Source organism: Notothenia coriiceps, unplaced genomic scaffold (genome assembly GCF_000735185.1).
Source record: "Notothenia coriiceps isolate Sejong01 unplaced genomic scaffold, NC01 NC01_scaffold00011183, whole genome shotgun sequence".
NCBI classification, from domain to species: Eukaryota; Metazoa; Chordata; class Actinopteri; order Perciformes; family Nototheniidae; genus Notothenia; species Notothenia coriiceps.
Genome location: NW_011343884.1, coordinates 50,047 through 73,534, shown reverse-complemented (window position 1 = coordinate 73,534; position 23,488 = coordinate 50,047). Strand labels below are relative to the sequence as shown.

Here is a 23,488-nt window from a genome sequence, read left to right as displayed (position 1 = left end):
TTCAGTTAAATGCCTCTCCAGCTCAAGTGACTCCCCCCTCATTACTACTGAGCTCTCTCATCCCATCACACTGCAAGCAGAGAGCGAGCTTTAGGAACTTTTTAAAAACTTTATATTTAAATTTGAAGACTTTAGTTGTATACCATGTTTTGGTCACTTCTGTGCGTAATGCTAGTCTTTTCATCCGTGCCGGCAGATGCGCAGATCTCCACCCGGTATGTTGTCGGATGTCCTGCTCGGTGTGACAAGTCGATGTGTCCCCGGATACCGGCGTACTGCACGGCTGGACAGAGCCTCGACGCCTGCCACTGCTGCACGGTGTGCGCGTCCGGCGAGGGTGAAGGCTGCGGCGGCTTGGGGAAGCTCGGGGACCCGGTGTGCGGAGAGGGGCTGGACTGCTCGATCCCTGGCGGGGTGGGATACAGTATCACGGTGAGGAGGAGAAGCAAGAGTGGGACTTGCGTGTGCAAAACCACCGACCCGGTTTGTGGAAGCGATGGGGTGTCCTACCGGAATATCTGCGAGCTGAAGAGGGTCAGCCGCCGCGCGCAGAAGCTTCAGCAGCCACCTGTCCTCTTCATTCAGCGGGGAGCCTGCGGGAAAGGTAACGCTGCTTGGGTCGTATTAATCACCATCAAAGACCCCAACACTGACTGAGAAGTTGATTTGGTAGGAAGTTATGTGGGTAAAACAGTATAGGCCACTCTGTATTTACAATAGTTATGCCAAGTAAAACATATTTTTTAAATCTCACTTTCAGATCAACAGTTTGTTCAGTCACAGCATGTGCAGATAGGCTAAAGTAAATATGTAAATGTTCTTTATGGTGTGATGTTGAGCCTGAAGCTGCATTCAGTGGTACACAATCCCCATGTGTCCAGGATAACAACAGCCACCATTCAACTGTGTTCCCCTCTTGTTGCTGAATAACAATTAGACTCGCATCAGAGAACTGTTTAAACCTTTGCCCAGTTGAATGAAGTCATGATCTCTCACTGATGTAAAGCTTTATGTGCAGTCACATGGATATGATCCGTATGATTGTTTTATACAATACAGTTCATGCCAGTGCAGTCTGCATTAGCTGAACAGAAAGGAATTTGATAAGAAGGATAGTGTAGGCCGTTATTAAGCGGTACTGAAGCAATACATTGGTAATAACTGGTATTTGTGGGTGTTTCAGTATGGACCAGCTGAGTGTCATGTGAAAAGTATTTCACCCTAACCAGTGGAGCTAAAAACTAAACTGACATCATTCTTCACTTGTTCTGCTGCTTTATGTAACAGCCCAACTGAGAACTCAAATGTCAATGTATTCAGTGAGTCATTTATCATTATTTACGGTAAACAGAATGTATATTATCGACACATCAGGACTGAAAAACATTAGCACAAACACAAGACATTGAACTGAAGTGTGCACCGCATCTGCAGCTGAAACATTCTTCAACACCTGTTGCCTCAAAGACCTTACCTCAAAGCTTGGAAACATATTCCCCCCTCCAGCAACCCCCCAAACTCTTTCCTCTCTCTTCTTTTTCTCTTTCAATGGGTCTTTCCCTCTCTATTTCTCTCCGTTTCTGTTGTCACTCGTAAATCACACTTCAGTCACATGAAGGAATGTCTGGCGCTGATTCAAAGCCATAATTTCCCCTCCGTTGAAGACAGTTTAAAACAGGCAGGAGACACAAAGGAAAACACAAAATTAGCAACCTATATTTTTGGGAAAGGTTTACATATACATCAAAAACTGTGTGGGCGCGGTAGTAGCACAGACTGTATCGCCACATTTGTTTTTGAGTCATGTAAACAACTCAAATTGTTAAGTTTCGCCCAAAGAGCTAACCATGTCTGAAACAGAGCAGGTCTGATTTTCCAAGGTTCCGAAGTGAACATTTCCATACCTGCAATAAGCATTTCACATTTCATTTGATACATCAGACATCCAAGCATGTCTCCTGATTTAAACTTCAGCATTACATTTGATGTGCAGGGGTTGACACTGAAAATAAACTCAACTCCCCCTTTGAGAGACTTTAACTATACCCTGCAATTTGGCCCCATTTTAAGAAAACATATGCAAGTACGTTATGAATGATATCCTATTTTGTATATGGATGGTAACGCAATACGTTGACTATGCAAGTTGTCAAAAAAAAACATTAGGTCAAACGTCTGTGCGTCTAGGTTCAAATAAAATGACCCACATTTAATTCATTTTCCATTTTCAAGACTTTACTAATGGTGAAAATGGAGAGAAAATGCTGCCTAGTAGAAATGGATGGCATGCAACTTACATGGTGTTTATCTAAGACCACCAGAATACCCCCAAAAAGCTATCTTTATTGAAAAGTTGACTGGATGAATATGGATGTACTTTCTTGATTATCTGTATCGACGTTAATCCGATCTGCTGAGTGAGTGACTGTTCTGTCAGGTTGCACTCTCTGACTCCGGCTTGTGACATTTGCTGAATGTGCACATTCTTCCCAGACTTTTTCTCAGCCAACAATAATATGAAAATATAATACGTTTTTCTATCAGCCTGCTCCTGCATGTTTTCCTCATTTATCTTCCTTACTGCTCATGATGCCTGTGTTTCTCTTGCTGATCATTCTCTTAATTCTCTCTCGGCTCAACCATCTTTTCTGCATGGCTCTTTTATAAATCTCCTTTATTCATATTTATCTCATCTTTTTCTGACCACAATATGTTTGTATGTTCTCTTTCCTGTAATAAATGTCAACAAAGGTTACTATAAGCTTTGGACTATTTATATCAACATATAAACCGTTTTATAGTTATCAAAATGATGTTTGAACCTAGTGAGGCCATTTTAGTTTGATAGCTGTGTATCTCTTTGATCCTTATACAGAATGTTCCACAACAAAATGGGAAATAGTTTAAATTGGAATCTTACCTTACTGTTACGCTGCAAAAAAAAATCTTATTTTATAAACAGCAGCAAAGCACAACTATATATCTATAACTGCAGAAAGGCAGGGCCTCAATGAGTCATGCTCTTACACTTTAGTGGCATAACATAGGCATCTGTCAAAAATGAGTTTTGAGCCAAGGTAACTATGACTAACTGGAAATTATTATTATTAACTCTGTCACAAAAACACTTTTTTATTTTCAAAAAAATGAAAATGTGCTTCCATTTTATACATTTAGAATAAGCAGGGTGGACCTCAGTTTCCCAAACGGTATAGAACCTGTGTGTGTGTGTGTGTGTGTGTGTGTGTGTGTGTGTGTGTGTGTGTGTGTGTGTGTGTGTGAGTACATGAGAAGGAGGGGCTGACCTTACTGTACTCATTTAGTATTTAGAGTCTAGGGAATAGAGAACAAACTGCTTCCGCCTGCGGGTGCCAATAAAACAGTGGGAATTATGTAAGAGAAAATTGAAAAAGGAGAGGCCCAGAGCCACGCTATGAAGGTCAATGCATATAGAGAGTGGATTAGGAGAGGAGGCCTTTGAGTGTGTGTGAGAAAAATAAATGCAGTTTTTCTCCAAACAACTTGGGTTTAAATGGTTTCCCATCACTGAACGCTTGATTTAACTTTAGGACATGTGCATATTGTAAACTGATGCTTAACTTTATTAGCACATTTTATTAAACACTAATAAAGTGCAGGATCAAACCTCAATATGTCTTCCATATGGGAGCCACTTTTACTTTGCACGACTGAAACTGACTTAAGTTACTGCAGAGGAGGAATTTGATCATCTCCAACATAAGACTTTAGTCTAGACATATGACTATAATCATTTTTCCTCTTTCCGTTCCTCACCCCTGTGCCATGGTCTCCTTAATAATGAACTCACCATCACGCACCATCAGTCAATATCTACTGCTCTGCCTCATATAGTACTGCGAGTCGTCACTAATCACAGGGTCGGGTGTACAATCTCCATCTCCTAAATTGAGTGTCATCTCCAAAATATTTAAATTGTGGCAGCTGAACACCTCTTACAGGTCTGATGTTCACCAGAATGCCCGGCTTGTTGGCAAATGATCATGAGCAGTGAAAAAGTATATCTTGCATGACACGTCTGATCAAATACAAAACCTCTACAAATAGGTTTTGGGCTCCTTCCTCTAGATAAAGTGTTATTCCTTGAACTTAAGGGGTTATTTATGGTGTCCTTTTTATTTTGTTCCTGTTTTACCAAATTAAAATAGACTATTTCCAAATGACTCATTCAAGTATTCATGCCGTCTGTCTGTAACTTGCTCACATGCCTAAATGAATAATCCAACTGCAGCTGATGAAACACAGTTGTTAAAATACAGGATTGCTTAAAACTTAATGTTGTTCATAACTTTTTAATGCTTAAAAAACGCTTGAACCCTCAAAACCGTCTTATATTGTCAGGTCGGCCATTGATGTTGCAAGTGTTTTCTTTTTATTTATTCAGTTTTGTCTGGTTTTAATAGATTTGTGAAGTGCTTTTTGACCCTTAACAAAAAAATGGTTAAATTAAGTTTAACGGTATTTTTTAACTAACAAAATCATTTTTCCACATCAGCTTGTTGTAAGTGTTCTGGCTTTTAGTCAAAGCACTGACGACGTATTTCCGACCTAACCTCCTACATTGTCTGCGGTAAATCCTTATTTTTGCCCTGCACTATATCCAAATATAGATATCGTTTTCCCACACAGTGGAAAGCCTGCAACTACAGACCTTCTGGAGTCAGCTTCTGGCATCTATTCACTTGATGGTGAAATATTACCAAAGCAATATAGGGTTTAGACACTAATCAGTAAGATTTAAATGCTGACTTTCTATCCACACATGAGGGCTTCAAAGTTAAGGATGAATTAGTATGAAGACAGCGAATTAGACTTAATTATATACAAAAGTAAGGCTTTTTCAAGCTCAGTTCCGCAGTGAAATAAAGTCCAGTGTTTAAATCTAGCAACAATGCCTTGGCAACGCTCTTTAATGTAACTGAAGTGTGCACAACGTGTGATTCGTGATTTACCATCAGCTCGTCACCACTGGGCCTATAACTCTGCTATCATCACATTATAGCTGTGGTAGTGTGCCTCTAGAAATAAAGTTCCCCATGCGTGAGGAGGCAGCTAACAGGAAACACAGTAAAGTGAAAGAAACTGAGAGCCTGTATGGACGCTCCAGAACCTACACAGTTTCTGGCCAGAATAATCCACTCAGAGCTGACCATGAACACCCCCGGGTGTTAGTTGGAGGTAAATTACTCCAATCTTTCCATTAGTTTTCTCTCGTACTGTGGTAAGAAACCTGTGTTTAATTTATGAGATTTAATGTTTAATTTATATATTTAAATGGAAATATATGTGGAGGGTTGGAGAAAAGTTGTTCAATTATTTTTTGCTAGCGGCATGGCTCTAGGGATGTTGGTCAGGGGGGTCCAACACTTCTGCCCAGACTAAAATAACTCAAAAACTTATGGTGAATTGTAGCACATTAATTCTCCAAAGATAATGAAATTGACTTTGCTGATCCCCTTACTCCAGCGCCACTATGAGGTTGACATTTTTAGGTTATTGTTATGAAGAAGATTCAACTTATTGTCATTACGTAGTACAGGTACTATGTAACGAAACAGTTTCTCTGCATTTGACCCATCCTAGTGTTAGGAGCAGTGGGCTGCCATTATGTACGGCGCCCGGGGAGCAGGGACACCTCGGTAGCACTTGGTCTTTCCGGGACTTGAACTGGTGACCTTCCAGTTGCCAAGCCAAGTCCCTATGGACTTTGGTTATCCTTAACGTTTTCTCTAGCTCCTCCAGCAGGTCCAGATGTTAGACAGGTATCTAATGAAATATCTCAAAAAATGTTAGATTGATTGAGCTTTTATAAAGAAGTTCATGGTTCCCAGAGGATGTTTCCCACTGATTTTAGCGAACCCCCTGACTTTTGTTCGAGTGCCACCATGAAGTCAGTTTAGGTTGAGTAAAATACCTCAACCACCAGAGGAAAGAGTAACATGATTTTGTTTGAATACAGACTTTCATGTCCCTCTCTGGGTAAATAGGAAATGACCTGCAAAATATCTGAGATTTCCTTCAGTCTCAGCTGCACTCTGTGCTTCATGCTAATAAGCAAATATTAGCATGCTGAAACCATACTTATGGTTAATATGGTGAATGTTGAGGAATAATTTCCCCTGCATGTCATCTTTCGCCCTCTGACACAGATGCCCAGCATTGAGCAGCCATTATCTCCCTTAAGGAGGGGCTGCCCAAGCATTTTGTTGTTGTTACCAGTTTATGACCGGGCAACTTCGGTCAGAGATAGTTATTGTTGTGGGACACCGGAACACATCCTTCTCGGGGTGTAGATGACCCCGAGCCATAAGCGACAACAAATGTGATTCAGTGTCCTCAGCTGTTTTAGTCTATCTATTGAAGAATGACTCTGAACTAGTTAAAACCTGGAACTACAGGAGGGTTCTTCAGAATTGATTGTGGTATCTCAACCGTGTGGTCAACTCGTGGCCCGTGACATGTCTTGTGAATTCTCCGGCCGTAACTCCAAATAAACCGTCAGTGTTTGCCATCAAAGCTCCAGCTCTCCATCGTGTCTCTCTTTGAGTCCTGACTCCAATTGCATCAGAAGTTTCCCCCACAATGAATGCTAGCTCATTTTAACAGCATTATCAGCAAAAAAAATTCATTTGGAGCATCTTTGCATGCATTTGCTCAAAGCAGTACAGTAACGTATAGCATGGCAGTATACACCAGGATTTTCCCCTTCAGGTTTGACAATTCTTTTAATACTGTATAATTTATGGATATTCAGTACGGCAAGACACCGCTCATTCCATGCCTGTGTTAGCTTACAGGCACCTAAAGCGGAACATCCCTTTCTTCTTTCTTAACCCTTCACTGCAATCAGAGATATCCCAGGGCTTATGGGTGCCTTTGACTTTCGTAAGTTCTGTTCTTTAGGAGAAGAATTAATGAAAAGTTTCTTTGTGAGACTAAATGGTTTTGGGTACGTGGCAAAAAAAGGGTTTATGCATGGGAGGATGAGACACTCAGGGAAAGGTCTGGGGAGTCTTGATTCATAGCTTTGGTTAAACTGTCGTCTGGATAGACCGTAATTACCAGGTAAATCAGTCAACATTTCCTGACTTGCCCAACGCTGTATGGATATGGTGGGACGGGTGATTCAGTAAATTTGGCAGTCCACATACATACAGTGCCAGACAGTGTGTTTGTGTGTGTGTCAGTGGTGTTATACTTGTGAAGAGCAGTTTGGTCTTGACAAAAGATGCTTTGAGAATTTAGATTCTGTGTTTACAATCAACTAAAGGCTAAGGTGAGGGTCAAGGTTAAGTATTTATTTGTGAGGTTTATAGCCAGGGTTACAGGTTTGTAAATGAGTGAGTGTGTGTGTGAATGCATGCCAGACCTGACCTAGACAGTTGCAAACCGCAATTGAACTGTCTTTTTTTATTTTCCTCTCTGTGTTATGTTGGTTTTCTATTTTCACATAGCTCTTACATCAGGCAGTATTTCTGTGCATCTTCTGTTTGTTTTGTAATCGTCAAGTGTGTGCGTTTGTGTGTGTTTTTTTTAATTTTCAGGTCATGATAACCCAGACAGCCCAAGACACAAATACAACTTCATTGCCGACGTGGTGGAGAAAATTGCTCCGGCTGTGGTTCACATTGAACTCTTCCGCAAGTAAGGTCCACGCACCTGTTTGTGTGTGTGTGTGTGTTTGTGCGTGTGTGTGTGTGTGTGTGTGTGTGTGTGTGTGTGTGTGTGTGTGTGTGTGTGTGTGTGTGTGTGTGTGTCAGTGTGTGTGTCTCAGTGTGTGTGTCTCAGTGTGTGTGGGACAATGCGAAACACACTAGAGTTTACAGCCCACCTGTGTACTTAACCAGACCACACCAGTTGCACATCACTTACGCTCCACTTCAGTCTGTCATCGTATTTTCTTCTCATCGTCTCACTAGCTTTCATGCTCTGATATCTTTTATGCCCGCTTCTCATCCTCTTTTTTGACAACTCCATTCTTCATCTGTGTCACCTCCATCGTGTCTGTCACTGTGCTTGTAAAGTGATTCTTTGAACGTCGGCAGCTCTCTGATTTCAACGTTTCCGCCTTTCCCTCAGTCTTTTTTCTTCCGTGTCGCTTTTTCTTCTCTCCTTCGCTGTCGTTGCATTAGTTTGACATGGAAACAGTTTTGCATTGAGGTTTTTCTGTATACTAATGCTGCAGTGTGTGTTTGTTTCCTTTTAATACTATTTTTATTTATACATTATCAAGCTCTCCTTTGAATACTTACCTGCCTACTGTTTCAATATTTACCTCCTGTTGGGAGAGGCTTTAACTTTGTTTGCTTTCAACTCTGGAGTGTTACACTGCTGTTACATCATGTATGGATTTTTCTGTCTTTTCAGGGTTTCTAGGTAAGAGACAAGTTGAAAAAGTGAACTAAATTGAAAATGCTCTCCTCCTCCATCCCTCCCTTTCCCCAACAGGATGACCTATTCCAAGCGAGAGGTGGCGGTGGCCAGTGGTTCTGGCTTCATTGTGGCAGAAGATGGCCAGATTGTGACCAATGCCCACGTCGTGGCCAATAAGCATCGAGTGAAAGTGGAGCTGAAGGGCGGCGGTACCTATGATGCCAAAATCAAAGATGTAGATGAGAAATCGGACATCGCCCTCATCAAGATCGAAGCACCGGTTAGTCAAAGCTTGTCAATTTGGGAAATATGCTTAATCATTTTAATGCTGACGGTAAAAGATCAATACCACTTCATGACTTTTTAGGGGTTGGAAGCAGGAAGTGAGTCAGCATAAAGGCTTAAAGGTGGGGTAAGTAATTTTGGAGAAACCAGCTCGAGTGCGCTAGAATTTGAAAATACACAGCCAGAAAAAATCTGCCACTTCCTTACAGAGCCCCTCCTCCAACACACATGACCAATGAGGGCACGAGATAAGTTTGTGCACAGATGGAAGGCTGACAGGCAGGTAGGCCATCCAGTTATTTTAGCCGGGCCGGCTAAAATGATTGGTTGTGCTTTTTACAGAACTACGGCTTCCACAGATGACATTTTTTAATGGATTTTTTGTCAAAGCACTTCAGATATTCATTGCTATCGGGATGTTAAGAGCATTCCATGGAATATAACAAAAAGTGTATCTCGAGCCGGTTTCTCAAACGTACCTACCCCACCTTTAATGCTCGTAAAACCACTTCTTGTCTTTTTTCCTTTCAGTTTGTGTACATATTAATTTAAACAAACAAAGCAGGGACAGGGCAGCTGTCTCCCTCTGCTTACAATGTTTATGCTAAGCTAAGCTAATGCCTCATGGCTCTAGCTTCATAGTTAGCATGCACACATTTAAATTTAGATCTTTAAATTGAACTCTAAGCAAGAAAGCCAATAAGTGTATTTCCTAACATCTTACCATAATCCATAAAATAAAAATAATTGTTGTGATGCAACAACATTTTCTGTCAGGTTATTTAAACTAACTAAATCCGTTTTATAGACAACTGAATTTCTGATTCAAACAAACCTTGGTGGTTTCACAAATGAGCTTTAACGCAAGGATTTCTAAGTCAGGTATTATTGGATAATTCTCTGCGCTCTCAACCACTGAAACAAGATCAAATGTTAACTCAGTTTTGTAATTATCCTGTTGGGAAATCCGTCTCACATGAAAGTGGTCTAAATCTGGGAGATCATTCACAGTGCAAGTGAAGGAAAGTGAGAATGCAGGTGCAGCTAAATGGGTCTTAAAAGACAGCTGGCCGGCATACTGTCCAGATCCTCGAGGTGCGCAAGCTGCAATAACAACAACTTGTAGAAACAATTACAAACCTGTGGTCAGTTTAAAGACTATGATGATATTTAAAGGAAAATAGTTACATATCTTTCTAAACTTTGCTGCATTTACCATATTTTTCACCACTTTCTCTCCACTTCTCTATTTGTCTGTGTTTATTTCTCTGTCTACTGGACTAGAGGAATCCACATTACAATATAATCACAGTCAACAGTCATTTGAAGGAATGTGTGGCAGAGATCCAAGGCCTTTTGCCTGGGAGTCATAGAAGAGCAGAGTGCATTGTGGAGCTTACTCTCATGGCTGGGTGACACAGCTGAATAGATGTTCATGACAGCAACACAAGGTGTATTACAAAGACCTCCAATTCGGAAAGAGGTCGAAACATTCAGGTTTTTGTTTGGCCGACAATGTGGGGGAAGACTGCGGAAAAGAGCTGTGACAGGCGCTTTGTTTTTGTTCATCCCACAATAAAAGCGGTTCCGTCTCTTAATGACAGGCCGGTCTTCATTCGGGGGGTTTGTTTTCAACACATGCTCAGTGTGTACAGCCTTTTCAAATTGATGCATATTCGGGAATAATTCATGTTGTAGAAGCATGCAAGATCATGGTCAACAATAATGCATGCTTCATCACTGCAGAAGTCGTTGTTTAAAATGTATTTTTAGCATTCCCTGCACAACACATTGGTTGGAAAACAACAGGTGTTTGTAATAAAGCAGGTTAATGGTAATGAAATGACAGCCAGATGTATCGAGGCCAGGGTATCATACTGGCAGAAAACACATTCTCCGTAATGAATATACTTGTAAAGATAAAGTGTGTAAGTGATTGTTTGAAGTCAAAGCAGGTTATCCCGGCCATGAGGCTGCGATGAGGCTCCAGAAGACCTGTGGTCTCTTTGTAAATGCCACAAGATTAAGACCAATTTGGCATTTCCGCAATGTGTGTGTGTGTGTGTGTGTGTGTGTGTGTGTGTGTGATTTAGCAAGAGTTAATCGAGGGCAAAATTAGAGGATGAGTGCGTTATAATGAGAGGATAGCAGGGCAAGCCAACTTGTCATTTTGAATGACATTTAAAAGGGAAAGTATAGTCGTCCATACTTATAGCTTCTGGGTATTTAATGTCATAAACCTAAAGAGTAATAATAACTACAAATTCCAGCTTATTCAAAGACAGTTCACTGAAAGTAGATAACGGATTGCAGTCGACGCAAGTGTCCTTGAGGGCAAGACAGGGTCAAGTTACAGAAAATGACTGGCAGGTTATACAAATAATCACAGTTGCATCCACAGCCAAAACCCTTTTAATGAAAGATAAATGGAGAGTAATGAATCACCTTTTTGCTTATAAGTCAATCAAGCCTTTAGAAAGGCTAACCTCACAATGGTATGCTCCAAGTCAAGTCTCAAGTCAAGTCTCAAGTCTTTGCACCAAGTAACTGTGACTGCAACAGAGCAACAAAAGAGAAAGATGTCCATAATCTCTTGCTGCAAACAACATTCGTAGAGATTCCTTGAGCACAAATTGGACTGTTTTGTAGCTAAATGTTTGTGAGTTTATAAATCCATATCCTGTCTGGTGCAGATTATGTATCTCTTTAATCTTCCATCCTTCTCTCCCTCATTCCTATGTGCCTCGCTCTCTGCTCCTTACTCTTCTCTCTGTTCAATTAAAGCTAAAAACTGTCAACGTCAGCTCTCCAGAAGCGGCCATAGATAATCAACGAGCAATTGGAGCAGTTTATGAGTGAGAACATTCAAACTTAGGTTTTCCCTGAGTAAAATGACTGGCTTCTGTCTTCCTTTATTTTTTCTTTTCTATGTGAAATTGTAGTTTATTGGTAGCAAGACCCAGTGCGTTCTTGAGGCTGTGGTCTACCCTTCAACTCTGGGGAATACATTAGTCCGTCTACAGCAGATGGAACTTCAGAGAGGAAGGGGGAGGGGGAACAGTGCTGTACTCACTTGTTCCTGAGCGGAGAGTATGGGGGAAAAGGAGAAATCAAGAGGGACAGAGAAAAAGCGAGCGATGTGGTCAAGGCCTGGAAAATGGATCCACATGTCTGACTCACATGACTATGTGAGCTAATAGGCTAATGAGTGCATTGTGTGATGTGGCAAAGGAACAATCATGATATAACTCATTATGCTATAGCTCTTAAAAAGCCTTTCATCAACCTCTGAACTTGGTCACATTCACTTGGAAGTGTTTACGATGAATTGGACGCGTTCACATTTACCTGCTTTCACTCTGACTTGAAAGCTTGCTGACTTGGAAGAATATTTATTTAATCACATCGACTTATATTGACCCCAGCGGACTTGGAAGCAATGCTTCCTTGGAATGACTTCAAACACTCAAACGTACTGTGCAATGAAATGTTCCGTATCATTCCAGATCATTTTACTGCATGGCCTGTGCAGTCATTAACCTTGGCTCTTAGTGCTTTGTACTGCAAATGAACGCAGTGAACACATTGATTCTTGCCTTTATTCACACTGCAGGTCAAAACAAAAGTTCAATGGAATGGAAGTCCTGTCTAGCTTAAGGTATTTTGATAAAATCAAAAAACACAACAGTTACAATTGGGATTTGCGTATGACATGTTCAAATGGAAAGGTAAACCCTTTTTTCTTAGGCGGGGTAATGATAATTGCTTTTAAAATAATAATGCAATCCTGCTGTAATTGTCATTAAGTCAACACACGTGCTTGAAGTTAGCTTTACAAGATGTGCAGTGTGGCAGGGAGAACTGACCTCATATTTCCCCTGAAACAATGGCACTGTTTGTCTCTGTATTATCCATCACCTGCCATTAAGAGTCTCAAACCGTTTTCTCTGGGAAAATTGCCTAGCGCTGTGTTGAACTATTATTATGTGTGTGTGTGTGTGTGTGTGTGTGTGTGTGTGTGTGTGTGTGTGTGTGTGTGTGTGTGTGTGTGTGTGTGTGTGTGTGTGTGTGTGTGTGTGTGTGTGTGTGTGTGTGTGTGTGTGTGTATAGAGAGGAAAGCAAAGGAATGTGCCTCTGTGTAGCCATGTGGCCCTGCATTTATTTATCTGTTTATCAGCAACATTGGATTTCCACAGGAAGGCTGCATATCCCTTTGATGAACAGTCCTGACAGACAAATGCAAGCTTGCAATAAATTATTTGTGTGTCTGTGTGTCTCTGTCTGTGTGTCTGTGCATGGATGGGTTTAAAACAGCTTACCACAGGGACCTGGGTGACTTGCTCCATTGCCAGTGGAAAGACACTGCATGTTGTCCTTCAGAGACAGGCGGAGGGGAAATGAATCATGTCCTCCTCTCCTCCTGACCCAACCTTACTCCTTCATCTCTGTTCCCTGTGACCAAAAAAGTTCCCATGCTAAAGGATGCAGTCGTGTGGGAATAGAGCCAAGGAAAATACACACACTCCTGTCGCCCTGCTGAGTCTCGATGCACTTTCCCTTGGTCTACTTGTGGCTGCGTAATAGTTTTCCAAGCCGGCTGAACAGACCTTACCCGAAGCTGTTTCAGGTTACTGTTTAATGGCGTCACTTTAGATGAGGCATGATAGAAAAGGTTTAAATAAACCACAGCTATGGGCAGATGGTTGATAACCAACAGTGTGTTTTACTGACTATCAGTTTATTCAGTTTTTGGAATTCATAAAGATAAGTCTATTATAAAATCGGTCCAAAACGTATTTTTGAGGGGATTAGGAGCATATATGATATGATCTTACCTTGCCTTTAATGGTAACTTCACCCAATTGACATCACATCATTAACTTTTCAGGAGCAATGGTTATTCTTTCTCACAGAGACATTGTATTTATGTAAACATATTTAAATCAAATTAACATTTTTTGTGGAAAGAGATGTTGCTCTCTATTTTATTTGTATCCTTTTTCATTACTAGGCACCATGAACAATTTCATTCACCTGCACTGTATTATTAAAAGTGGATATCTTAAATGCCAGAACATTAAACTGTCTGCATAGCTGGATTTCATGCAAGGTAAATGAGGGAATACTTTTCTTATAATTTTGCCGCTTGTGCCTTTTTATTATCTACCAACTAATTAACTCAACATTCCACAAGGTGGGTGTAGTCTTTTGAAAAGAGGAACACATACAGGCGGTGCTATAACCCTCTGGTTTTTAAACTGTGATCCAGGGACCCTGAGAGATGCTTTAGGAGATTCCAGTGTGCTCCCCAAGCCATATAAAGAAGAGTCTAGACTACAATATAGCTGCCCTAGACATATAAACACTTAAAGTTACTGTCACTTTTATCTCTGCATGGACATTGTAAACAATTATTTGTGCATCAGCTTTCCAAAATCTGTTCTCCTGTTCAAGGTCATGGCAGTAACATATTTCAGGAAACAAGATACAGAGTAATTACTGCATAGGTTGCCTTTCATTACCGACTACAGTAAGATTAAACTATATAAATATGATCTAATACTTCAAACAGAGTTGTAGTTCACATATACGCTAGGGCGGCTGTCTTGCTCAAGCAAATAAAGACCTCATGTCATCATTTGCTCGGTTCAAAGTTTTTGTGGTGTCTAGCTGGAGCCATGACGCCCCCAAGTCCTCCGAGCTCTCGGGCAAACCTTCACGGAGTGTAACATACACACGAAACTCACAGACATATGTTTGCTCTCATAGAGACTGAAAACCTCTCCAACAACATAAGGAAACCATAGTGGTTTCCGTACTGGTGTCAGCTAGGATATGGTTTAGCCAGTGATTACATGTTGATGTTACAAACAGTGTCAAGGAGTGCTGAGCGGAGCAACGGTCTGGTTCATGTGTGGAGTGTAAAACTCATGGGCACAACTTATCTGTTTTTCAGTCGAACCAAATATGCTCACAAAGGCATTCATAAACGAGTCAATAAGATACCACAACCAGATTTGCAGACAAACTCATATTCACGATATGCCCTCTCTTACCCCTCAGCCTGATCTTATGATCCTCCAACTAGATGTTCTGTGTGAGCGTGCTGAATCCTGCCACATTTTGTATCTACATTAGCACAACCCCTGAGGACACACATTCAGAAGTCAGCAGTAAAACCTTATAACTTTGTCTACTTATGAATGTTGCAAGGTGGAACTTATAAAAGTGTGTTCCCTGCTTTGAAGTCACCTGTATGAAAGGAATAGGAGAGCTTTAGTTACTCAAATCAAGCTTATATACAGTACAGGTCACTGACCCAATCAAAGCAGCTTCTCAGTGTGAGTGAAAGTGGTCTGGCTGTATATCTAAGCAGTGCCAGGTGTGAGGGTTTTAATTTACACACTTGAGTTTGTGAGGGTTCATGCCCTGGCAGGCTCCTCCCTCTCTTTGTGTGTTTGTATATGTGTGTGTTTGTATGTGTGTGTGTGGTGGCCTATGTACACATGTGCCTCAAAAACTATTACGGCTCAGTCCATCGCGCTTTGACTGGAGTTTAAAGTTTGCACCTGGTCCTCTGGTCATAAAACGGTAGTTAGTGTAATGGCTTTTAAATGAGATTCCAAATGAGCATGGCTGTAACATTAAACAATGAAGCATCTCTACGGCAACTCTGCTGCTATTTTCAAAGCGGTCTGTTTGTCTGACGGCTTATCTTTCTTATTGTCCCTTGCATGGTGTCCCTGATAAAACCTGGAAAGTGAATCAAGTCTCAGCTACAGAACATGGGGAAAAGTCTGGAATCTTTTACAGCCTGTGCCCTGTGCAACTACTTCTTCAGTAAAAGCTGTTTAGTCCTCCATCCTTTAATCTGATGCCCCACTTTTCTCACTTACTGTATCTAAGCACACAAACTTGGAAAGCAAAGTTTTCTTTTCATTTCAGATCCTATCCTTTTTCAAAACCCTCTGCAGCGTTTTTGGTTTATTTTTCTGAGAGTTTCTCAAACTACTGTTCTCTTGCATCCTAAACCAAAAACAATTGTAGGTCATAAACTGGATTTTGCATACACGTGCAGCACACATCGTCTACTATTAAACAAAACTGCTTTTGACTTATTCGTCTCACATTCTCAGACTCTTTCCCTGTGGTTTGTGGTGTTTGTTATTCCCTTCTTTCACCTTGCCTCCTTTCTTTAAGTGTGGGTGAAGTCCGAGAGCAATCGTAACCTTCTTCTGAAATAGCATGGTGATTCACTTGGGTGGTCAGGAGAGGCGGGCTCACATGGCGAGATCATTTTCCACAACTGATTCCAGATTGCTGACCTGTCATGATTAGTAAGTGATATGTAAACTAGGGGTTTTACAAAAAAGGGCAGTCTGCATGTTCAGTCTCTCCTCTCACCTAGGCTCTGTTGGTTGTCAGCACACTGATGCTTTTTACACTCTTTCTACATCAGTTTTTCTGAATGTATTGTGATTTCATGTGGGTTAGTGTGAATTCTACTCCTCATTAAAGTTGGCATTTTGGAGACACAATTGGGTTTTCACTAGATAGCAACAGTCACCATGGCACCACCAGTATCACTAACTGTTATCATACAGTAATCATGGTGACTGCCTGCAGTGGCCCAGTCCTGAATTTCCTGGCATTGACTCACATCCACCTGACGTCCTCCCTCTCTCAGCTGTTTTTCTCTGCTTCCTCCCTCCATCTGGTTATACTCTTATATCCCAGGGAGTGTGAAGGGAGAGGGGCAGCGGGGGTGATTATACAGACTGCTACTCTCTGTCAGGTGTCTGTTTGTGTGTGTTGGCACGCGCCAAATGCATGTTTTCTGATTTATGCACATGCTTCCACAGCCTGTGTGTTTACTTTCAACATCCGAACAATGTAAAAACAAGCCAACAGGAATCAGGAACATGGGGTGTTGGACATCTGTGTTTTAAATTTGAGTGTGTGTGTGTGTGTGTGTGTGTGTGTGTGTGTGTGTGTGTGTGTGTGTGTGTGTGTGTGTGTGTGTGTGTGTGTGTGTGTGTGTGTGTGTGTGTGTGTGTGTGTGGAAAGTAGGTTCGAAAGCGCTCTCTTCCTCAGTTACCAGCTATCTTTGTCATCTTCTAATAATAACTTCACCTTAAGGGTCGAGATCGATTACAGCAACAAAACACAGCGATGACAGAACAAAAAGCGTGTCCTACAATCCAGCTTTCTAATTTAATTAACACTTGTTTTCGAATCTGGTGTCTGTAAATGCATTTAGTCTTTTCTGCAATTATCTGTGAAACCAGAGCAAACGTTTTCCATGCGTCAGCAGAGACACGTCAAGGTTTATGACTGAAAATTATATGATTTATGATTTGCCTGCAATTTCTGAGCGTTTGCATGGGTGTGTGTATTTCACATAAATCCTTTTGTCTGTGTGGGCCTACTTGTGTTGCTGTCTGAGTTACCTTGCAGTCTCCTGTGGCTTCTATTTATAGCCCTGAGTAAACAAAATGGATACATAGGAGAAGCACACGGGACAAGTCCTTTAGTCTAGTCTGCCATAAGAGCATTTGAGTCAGGATCCTCCATGATGTGCCTTTGCATGGGCTTTGACTGTGGGTTTGTCCAGCAGAGATGATTTCATTCAGAAAAAAGGAAAATGTAACTGGGGACGGATGAATATATCCATTGTGTCTGTAGGGGCCAGCTCTCAGCAGCCTGGTTTCCACTGCAGAGTGGAACAGACCTAACCAGAGCTTAAGGCTACTCATTATGTATTGTATATCAGTCAATTTCCAGCATCTGTGGCCTGTGGCACACACCCACTATTAGTAATGATTTGTCAGCTGGGCTACACTTTCCTTTAAACCAAAAAGCGTTTGATCCTGATATAAGCATTTTGAGCTGTGATGTTTGGCGTAAATGTCACTTCTTACTGCTTACTGTGGAAAAGGGGTCATTTTCTTTGTGTGGGAGCATTGAGTGGGATGTGTTTAGAATACTGTTAGTGGTTTTTACACATGATCATGATTAGTCCTTGAAGCTCAGCAGGGATAATGCAGTTAAAATAGAGCAGAGTTTGTGATCTAGAGCTGTTCTCATTAGAAATGTTTAAAATGTCTTACGTTATATTGGTTTTTGTGTCCATCAGTCATCAAAACATATAGGAAATAGTAATGAAATGTATTAACAATGTCACAAAAAATACTTGTTCACATGCAGAATATATCCAAATATCTCTTTTTTTACTTCCTCACCCTTCATACATACTACCTTCAACTAACAGGCCAAGTTAGATCCCTCATGTAGAAGTCGCTGAGGGACATGTCAGTCATGCAATAATGAATGTTCCGTTCATAAACGTATGCATTTCTGAACTCCTCTGGAATCTCATGTCATTTTAATTTATAATTGTATTTTATGTTTTCATGGCTTTGAGATGTGTAGAGCCTGTTTCTTCTCAGTAACCTTGACCTCCAGTAATGTGAACAATCTCCCTCTGTTTTTCTCACACGCAGAACAAGCTTCATGTCCTGCCGCTGGGCCGTTCATCTGACCTGAGACCAGGGGAGTTTGTGGTTGCTATCGGCAGCCCGTTTTCCCTCCAGAACACAGTTACCACAGGGATCGTCAGCACCACTCAGCGAGAGGGGAGAGAGCTGGGCCTCCCCAACTCCGACATGGAGTACATTCAGACTGATGCCATCATAAATGTACGTCAATGCAAGTGCAGACATACACCTGTTTTTTCTCCAAATCAAAATAATAAGTCATGTTTCCTTTCGGTTCACAGTACGGCAACTCTGGAGGGCCTCTTGTAAATCTGGTAAGCCATTTTTGTGTTGTTGGCAGATCCCTTTTTGCGTACCCCTAATGTTTCTTCTTACAACTGTAATTTCACGTTGATGTTTTAGGATGGCGAGGTTATTGGGATCAACACGTTGAAAGTGACAGCTGGCATCTCCTTTGCCATCCCCTCCGACAAAATTCGAGAGTTCCTGGCGGAGGCTTACGACAGGCTGCAAAGAGGTGTGAGCTCTCAATGACACAACTTATTATGTTTTCATTCCACTGCTTTTATTCCATCACCGAGACAGACTGTAGACAGACTGTAAAAAATTGGCTGCCAGAGTTGGACCAGGATGCACACAGAGTAAAGCAGTTTATAATTCAGCATGCCTTTCTTTGGTTGTTTTTTCCATCTCTGTGTGCGCTCTTGAGATATATTGACTATATTTTTTGCTTTATGAATCCATGCCAAGCATTACCTAACAGGATTATGACATTGCAAATAAATTACAAGGAGGAAAAAGCCAGAAGCTTGTTCTTTTATTTTATTGCTTTTCACCCTCTACCTCACGTAGAGTTTTGGAACAGCACAAACATGAATTATTACGTGTTTTATTGATTAGATTTTTTCTAAAAATGATGACATCACTTAAAAACAAGATGATGAAACACATAAAAGATGGAGTTTGTAGATATGTGCATGTGCTCAAGACAATTGCAAGATAAGTGAGACTATCTGTAATCCACTGCTTTATCTAAAATAATGTTTTCTATCACTCAAATACAGAAAACAATACCCTAGAGCAGGGGTTCCCAACCTTTATTGTGCCAAGGACCGGCAGATACATTAAAAAAAATTCGCGGACCGGTTGTCAATTTTAACTGATTTGAATATTTACTCACCAGCAGGTGGCAACAGAGGCTAATTGTATTTAACAGCCTGAAGAAATACCAATATGCATCCAAAACATATTAACAACGTTTAAAACCAGGATACAATTAAAACAAAAAATTAGGACCGCTTTACAAATATTAATTATAATATATAATATAATATAGCCTAATATAGGTGGGAACAGTGGCTAATTGTATGTAACAGCCTGAACAAATAATAGAACAATATGCATCCAAAACATATTAACACAGTTTAAAACCAGGATACAATTAAAACAAATTAGGACCACTGTACACATATTGATATAACTGAAATGTCAGTGAGACCCCTGGGCTTGTTTGCCAGCAATAATAACGTCATACCGGGGCGTTCGTTCCGGTGCACTCCGAGCCTGCAGTGGGGAACACAGTGAAGGCGGTGTGTACGCGCTGGTGCTGCACTTCTCAGAGGCTGCCTCCTGATGCTGCAGCCATTTCATGAAGTGAAGGAGGCTTTACAAATAAAAAAATTAGCTCTACACCCCTGGCCCCAATGTCCTTAAAATGAAGTCCGAGTTCGAAATATATCTCAAATAATGTATGCACTGCCATTCCCCCACAAACATAACAGTCTGCGATTAAACGGTTGTCTCCTGTGTGCTCCACTTCCTACTGGCGCACCACCTGTAACTTTGTCTGCGCACGAGAGGCTGAGACCTTATGCTAACCAATTTTGATGTATTTTGTATGTTCTGGATGAAATAATATGACTGGTATAAAATTAAATTAAAAAATATATATATATATTTTTTAATATATTTATAATTTTGCAAATATTACGATAAACTCACTGCTATTTCGCGGGGGTTGGGGACCCCTGCTCTAGAGCACTTTTATGTATTTGGAGTTCAAAACCAAACCCCTCAAGAAACTAAGTCCAGGCTTTTGCAGGAGAGACCATTCATGATTGTGTTGTTGTCCATCTCTAGGAAGAGCCGGTGCCAAGAAGAAGTATATTGGTGTGAGGATGATGACTCTCACTCCATCGTACGTTGCATACTTTTTGAAATTGCACCAATACAGCTTTAATCATGCTTAGAAAATGGAAAATGCACATTTCTTGTTTACTGCTAGATACAAATGATGATGAACTCTCTGTCCCATCTTCTTTCTCTAGGCTGGCGAAAGAGCTGAAGACTAGACTCCGTGACTTCCCTGACATCACGTCTGGAGCGTACGTCATGGAGGTCATTGCAAAGACACCAGCTGCAACGTAAGGAGGATATTATGCCCATATGGCTTCATAAGAGTGTGCTCAGTTCAAAATGTGCAAGAGCAAACGTTTTTTTTCTTTCTAAGCAATGGGATATTGTCTTTGGCACTTCATGCTACACACGTGCACCTAAGTCCCTCTCATCACTCTCCATGCAGCCCCTTCTCCCCTTTCGCAATGCAAATAGACAGTATATTTCATTTCCTTGCCTTCAGATTATTGCTCTCCTCTAACTGTCAAGGGTGCATACACACTTGCGGAGAAACACACACAGCTTCCTACACAACTGTCTTGGTAGAACATAAATTCATGGCTCACTCTGGCGTGCCTGGAGTGCCTGGCCATCTAAAATATCCCCCCTCCTCCCACAATCGCAGCCCACTCCAATCAGCCACCACCACAGCTCCAGCAGAGTGGGGCTCAGAAGACGCTGAGGGCGGCTATTTCCTTCAAACCGCATGCAGGGAGGTTACGAGCTGCGCTGTGGTTTTCCTGCGCCGGCTCACCCAGCCCTTTCCGAAATGAGTTTCCCCCTGCCGGGCCTTGTCAGAGTTTACTCATGCCTTAATCACCCTGCTCTTTGCATAATAACATTTCTGTGGTTCCTTCTTTTTTTATAATTCCTCAGTTTTTCTGGCCTTCGTTTCCTTTCTCTCTTTTTATCTCACTCTCGTTTGTGTTGCTTTATGGCCTTTTTAAATCTTGACCCGGCTGCAGAAAGCTATCCATTTGCCCTTTTAGAGGTGTTAGAGCAGCTGGGTGTAATGAGGGGAGCGCTGAGCTGCAGTTGTGTTTATGGATGTTGTTACAAGTGAAGGTGTGATGGTCTGTGTTCACATGAGGCTGTGATTAAGCAGCTGTGTTGAGAGGCAGCTTTTGATACTGCCCTGGTCTGCGTGTGATTTCATGTTTACTGGTTTGTTTTTTCCTTTTTTAGTTGTACGTTTGGCCACAATGTTTTTTTTTGTAAAGGCGCCTTCACCTATTTTAGCTATTCTTCCCATAATGATCACTCACATCGTTAAAATAGTTCCAACAGATGGATCAAGATTGTGCTCACGGATCTGTAAACAAACCTGACCAAAATACAAGAAGTCAGATACGCTTGTATAGAAAACTAGAAAAACATGAGGTTAACTGGATTTTAACTTGTTTTGGCGTTTGATTGATGTGTGGTTTGTGATACTTGACATCTGTAGGCTATTAAAATAATCTGTTGTTTTTATTCTTTCAGCTAAAACCTGAATAGGAAATTATATTACCACGGTATGCAAGAAGACAGAGGAGATTGTCATAAGAAGGAACATATTTCCTCATTAAAGGATTTAGCGTGATATTGTATATTTTTATAATGGTCAACAATCTCATGAATAGACCAAAACCAATTAAGTGTATGTCTGTCTTTCTTCATCTAAATTAATCTCTTTAAACAGCTTGGCACTGTAGTCAATATTTCCAGCACCAGACAGAGCTCTACTACAATGCCTGTATTACCCAGTGCAACAGTTTGGCTCATTGGTCTGTTTTTGACAACAGAAGAAGCATAAGAACAAAGGAAGAAATTATGTTGTGCTTAAATGTATCCGTAATAATACTTTATATTTATAGAATAAGGTCATGGTTACGTTCTTTTCCTAGGATTTAGCTGTCATGAGGAAAATATTGCATATTTCCATAATTGAATATCAAGTTGGTACACACTGTAAACTGATTAAGATGACAGAACAGCATTAGGCTTTATGTGGTTTTTGTGGCTTCTTTGCATTTATTAAAAAATGTACAGGGTAGAGATAAAAGGAAAGGAGGTTGCGAGGTCATAACGCTCTACAAAGATAATTAGGACTATAAGGATTACAATGGCATATTTTTCTTTTATCATTGGTCATATCTTCTTCTTCTTCTTTTCTCTTCCAGTGCTGGACTCAAAGAGCACGACGTCATCATCTCAATCAACGGCCAGAGGATCTCATCAGCGACTGACGTCAGCGCCATCATCAAGAAGGAAAACACACTGAGAGTAGTTGTGCGCCGGGGAAATGAGGACGCTATCCTTACAGTTGTTCCAGTGGAGATCGACCCCTGATCCTCCACAAATCACAGGAGCAGGAGCGAGGTTTTACTTATCGCCAGTGGACCTTATATTGGAGAGGGGCTTCGACTGACACACCCTCTCCCTGGTGCCAAAGGCCAGTGCTGCCACACATCCAGGAAGAAATCTGGCTTTGCCTTGAAAGAAACGACTGTACAGGTGCTCCAGAAGCAGTCCTGTAGTGTGTTCACTTTTAGTCTTTAATGCTTTGATCAATGCTAGTATACTGTTTGGTCACAAACATAACAAATTGGTCAATGGCATACAGTTTTAATGCGTTTTTCTTTTTCATGTTTTGTGTCTTTTTTAAATGGGCTTTTGTTAGGTCAGGCCTTCTACAGCAATTTTAAGCAATCTGAGCAAATCTGGTTTGTATAGTTGTCATTTTTAACTCCTTTTTTAAAGTACTGTAGAATGTTTTTTGTTGAGTTTGCGATGTATACTGCGAAGAAAATAAAGGGTTTTCCTTATTTAGTTTTCAAACACTCTATCTTGGCTTTCTCTTTTTCCTTCCATCTTTCTTTCACAGTCATTTTGGAAATGACTGCACCCAGGCTGACATTACAATATTTTCTTTGTGTGTGTGAGGTTTGCTTAACCATTGCTGGCGCTCATGCTCACAAACACAAAGGGGACATAAAACCAATTGAGATCTGGTTTAAATTCTATTTTATTGCCTTCATATGGGCTTGATAGCTGTGTGGTATGACTGTTAGGCCCGGGGCTGTGCAGGCTGACCTCAGAGACAGGAGCGCGAGCCAAGCACAGATCCGACCCCTCGA

At 41.1% G+C, this 23,488-nt stretch overlaps 1 protein-coding gene across 1 annotated transcript; it reads left to right on the top strand.

The window, feature by feature from the left end:
- Window positions 1–23,194, top strand: htra1a (HtrA serine peptidase 1a). Its single transcript, XM_010772395.1, has 9 exons — window positions 1–604; window positions 7,584–7,683; window positions 8,488–8,692; window positions 18,201–18,395; window positions 18,476–18,508; window positions 18,597–18,711; window positions 20,334–20,391; window positions 20,522–20,617; window positions 22,532–23,194. The coding sequence occupies exons 1-9, from the start codon at window positions 145–147 to the stop codon at window positions 22,698–22,700; spliced, it is 1,431 nt and encodes a 476-aa protein (XP_010770697.1). The 5' UTR covers window positions 1–144; the 3' UTR covers window positions 22,701–23,194.
- Window positions 23,195–23,488: the final 294 nt, after the last annotated feature.

What these genes read in the sequence shown, in the direction of transcription:
- htra1a (XM_010772395.1), top strand. Translation starts at nt 145, where the DNA reads ATGTTTTGGTCACTTCTGTGCGTAATGCTAGTCTTTTCATCCGTGCCG. An exon ending in GCGGGGAGCCTGCGGGAAAG is followed by an intron (nt 605 to 7,583) that starts GTAACGCTGCTT and finishes TTTAATTTTCAG; the next exon opens with GTCATGATAACCCAGACAGC. An exon ending in GCAAAGACACCAGCTGCAAC is followed by an intron (nt 20,618 to 22,531) that starts GTAAGGAGGATA and finishes TTTCTCTTCCAG; the next exon opens with TGCTGGACTCAAAGAGCACG.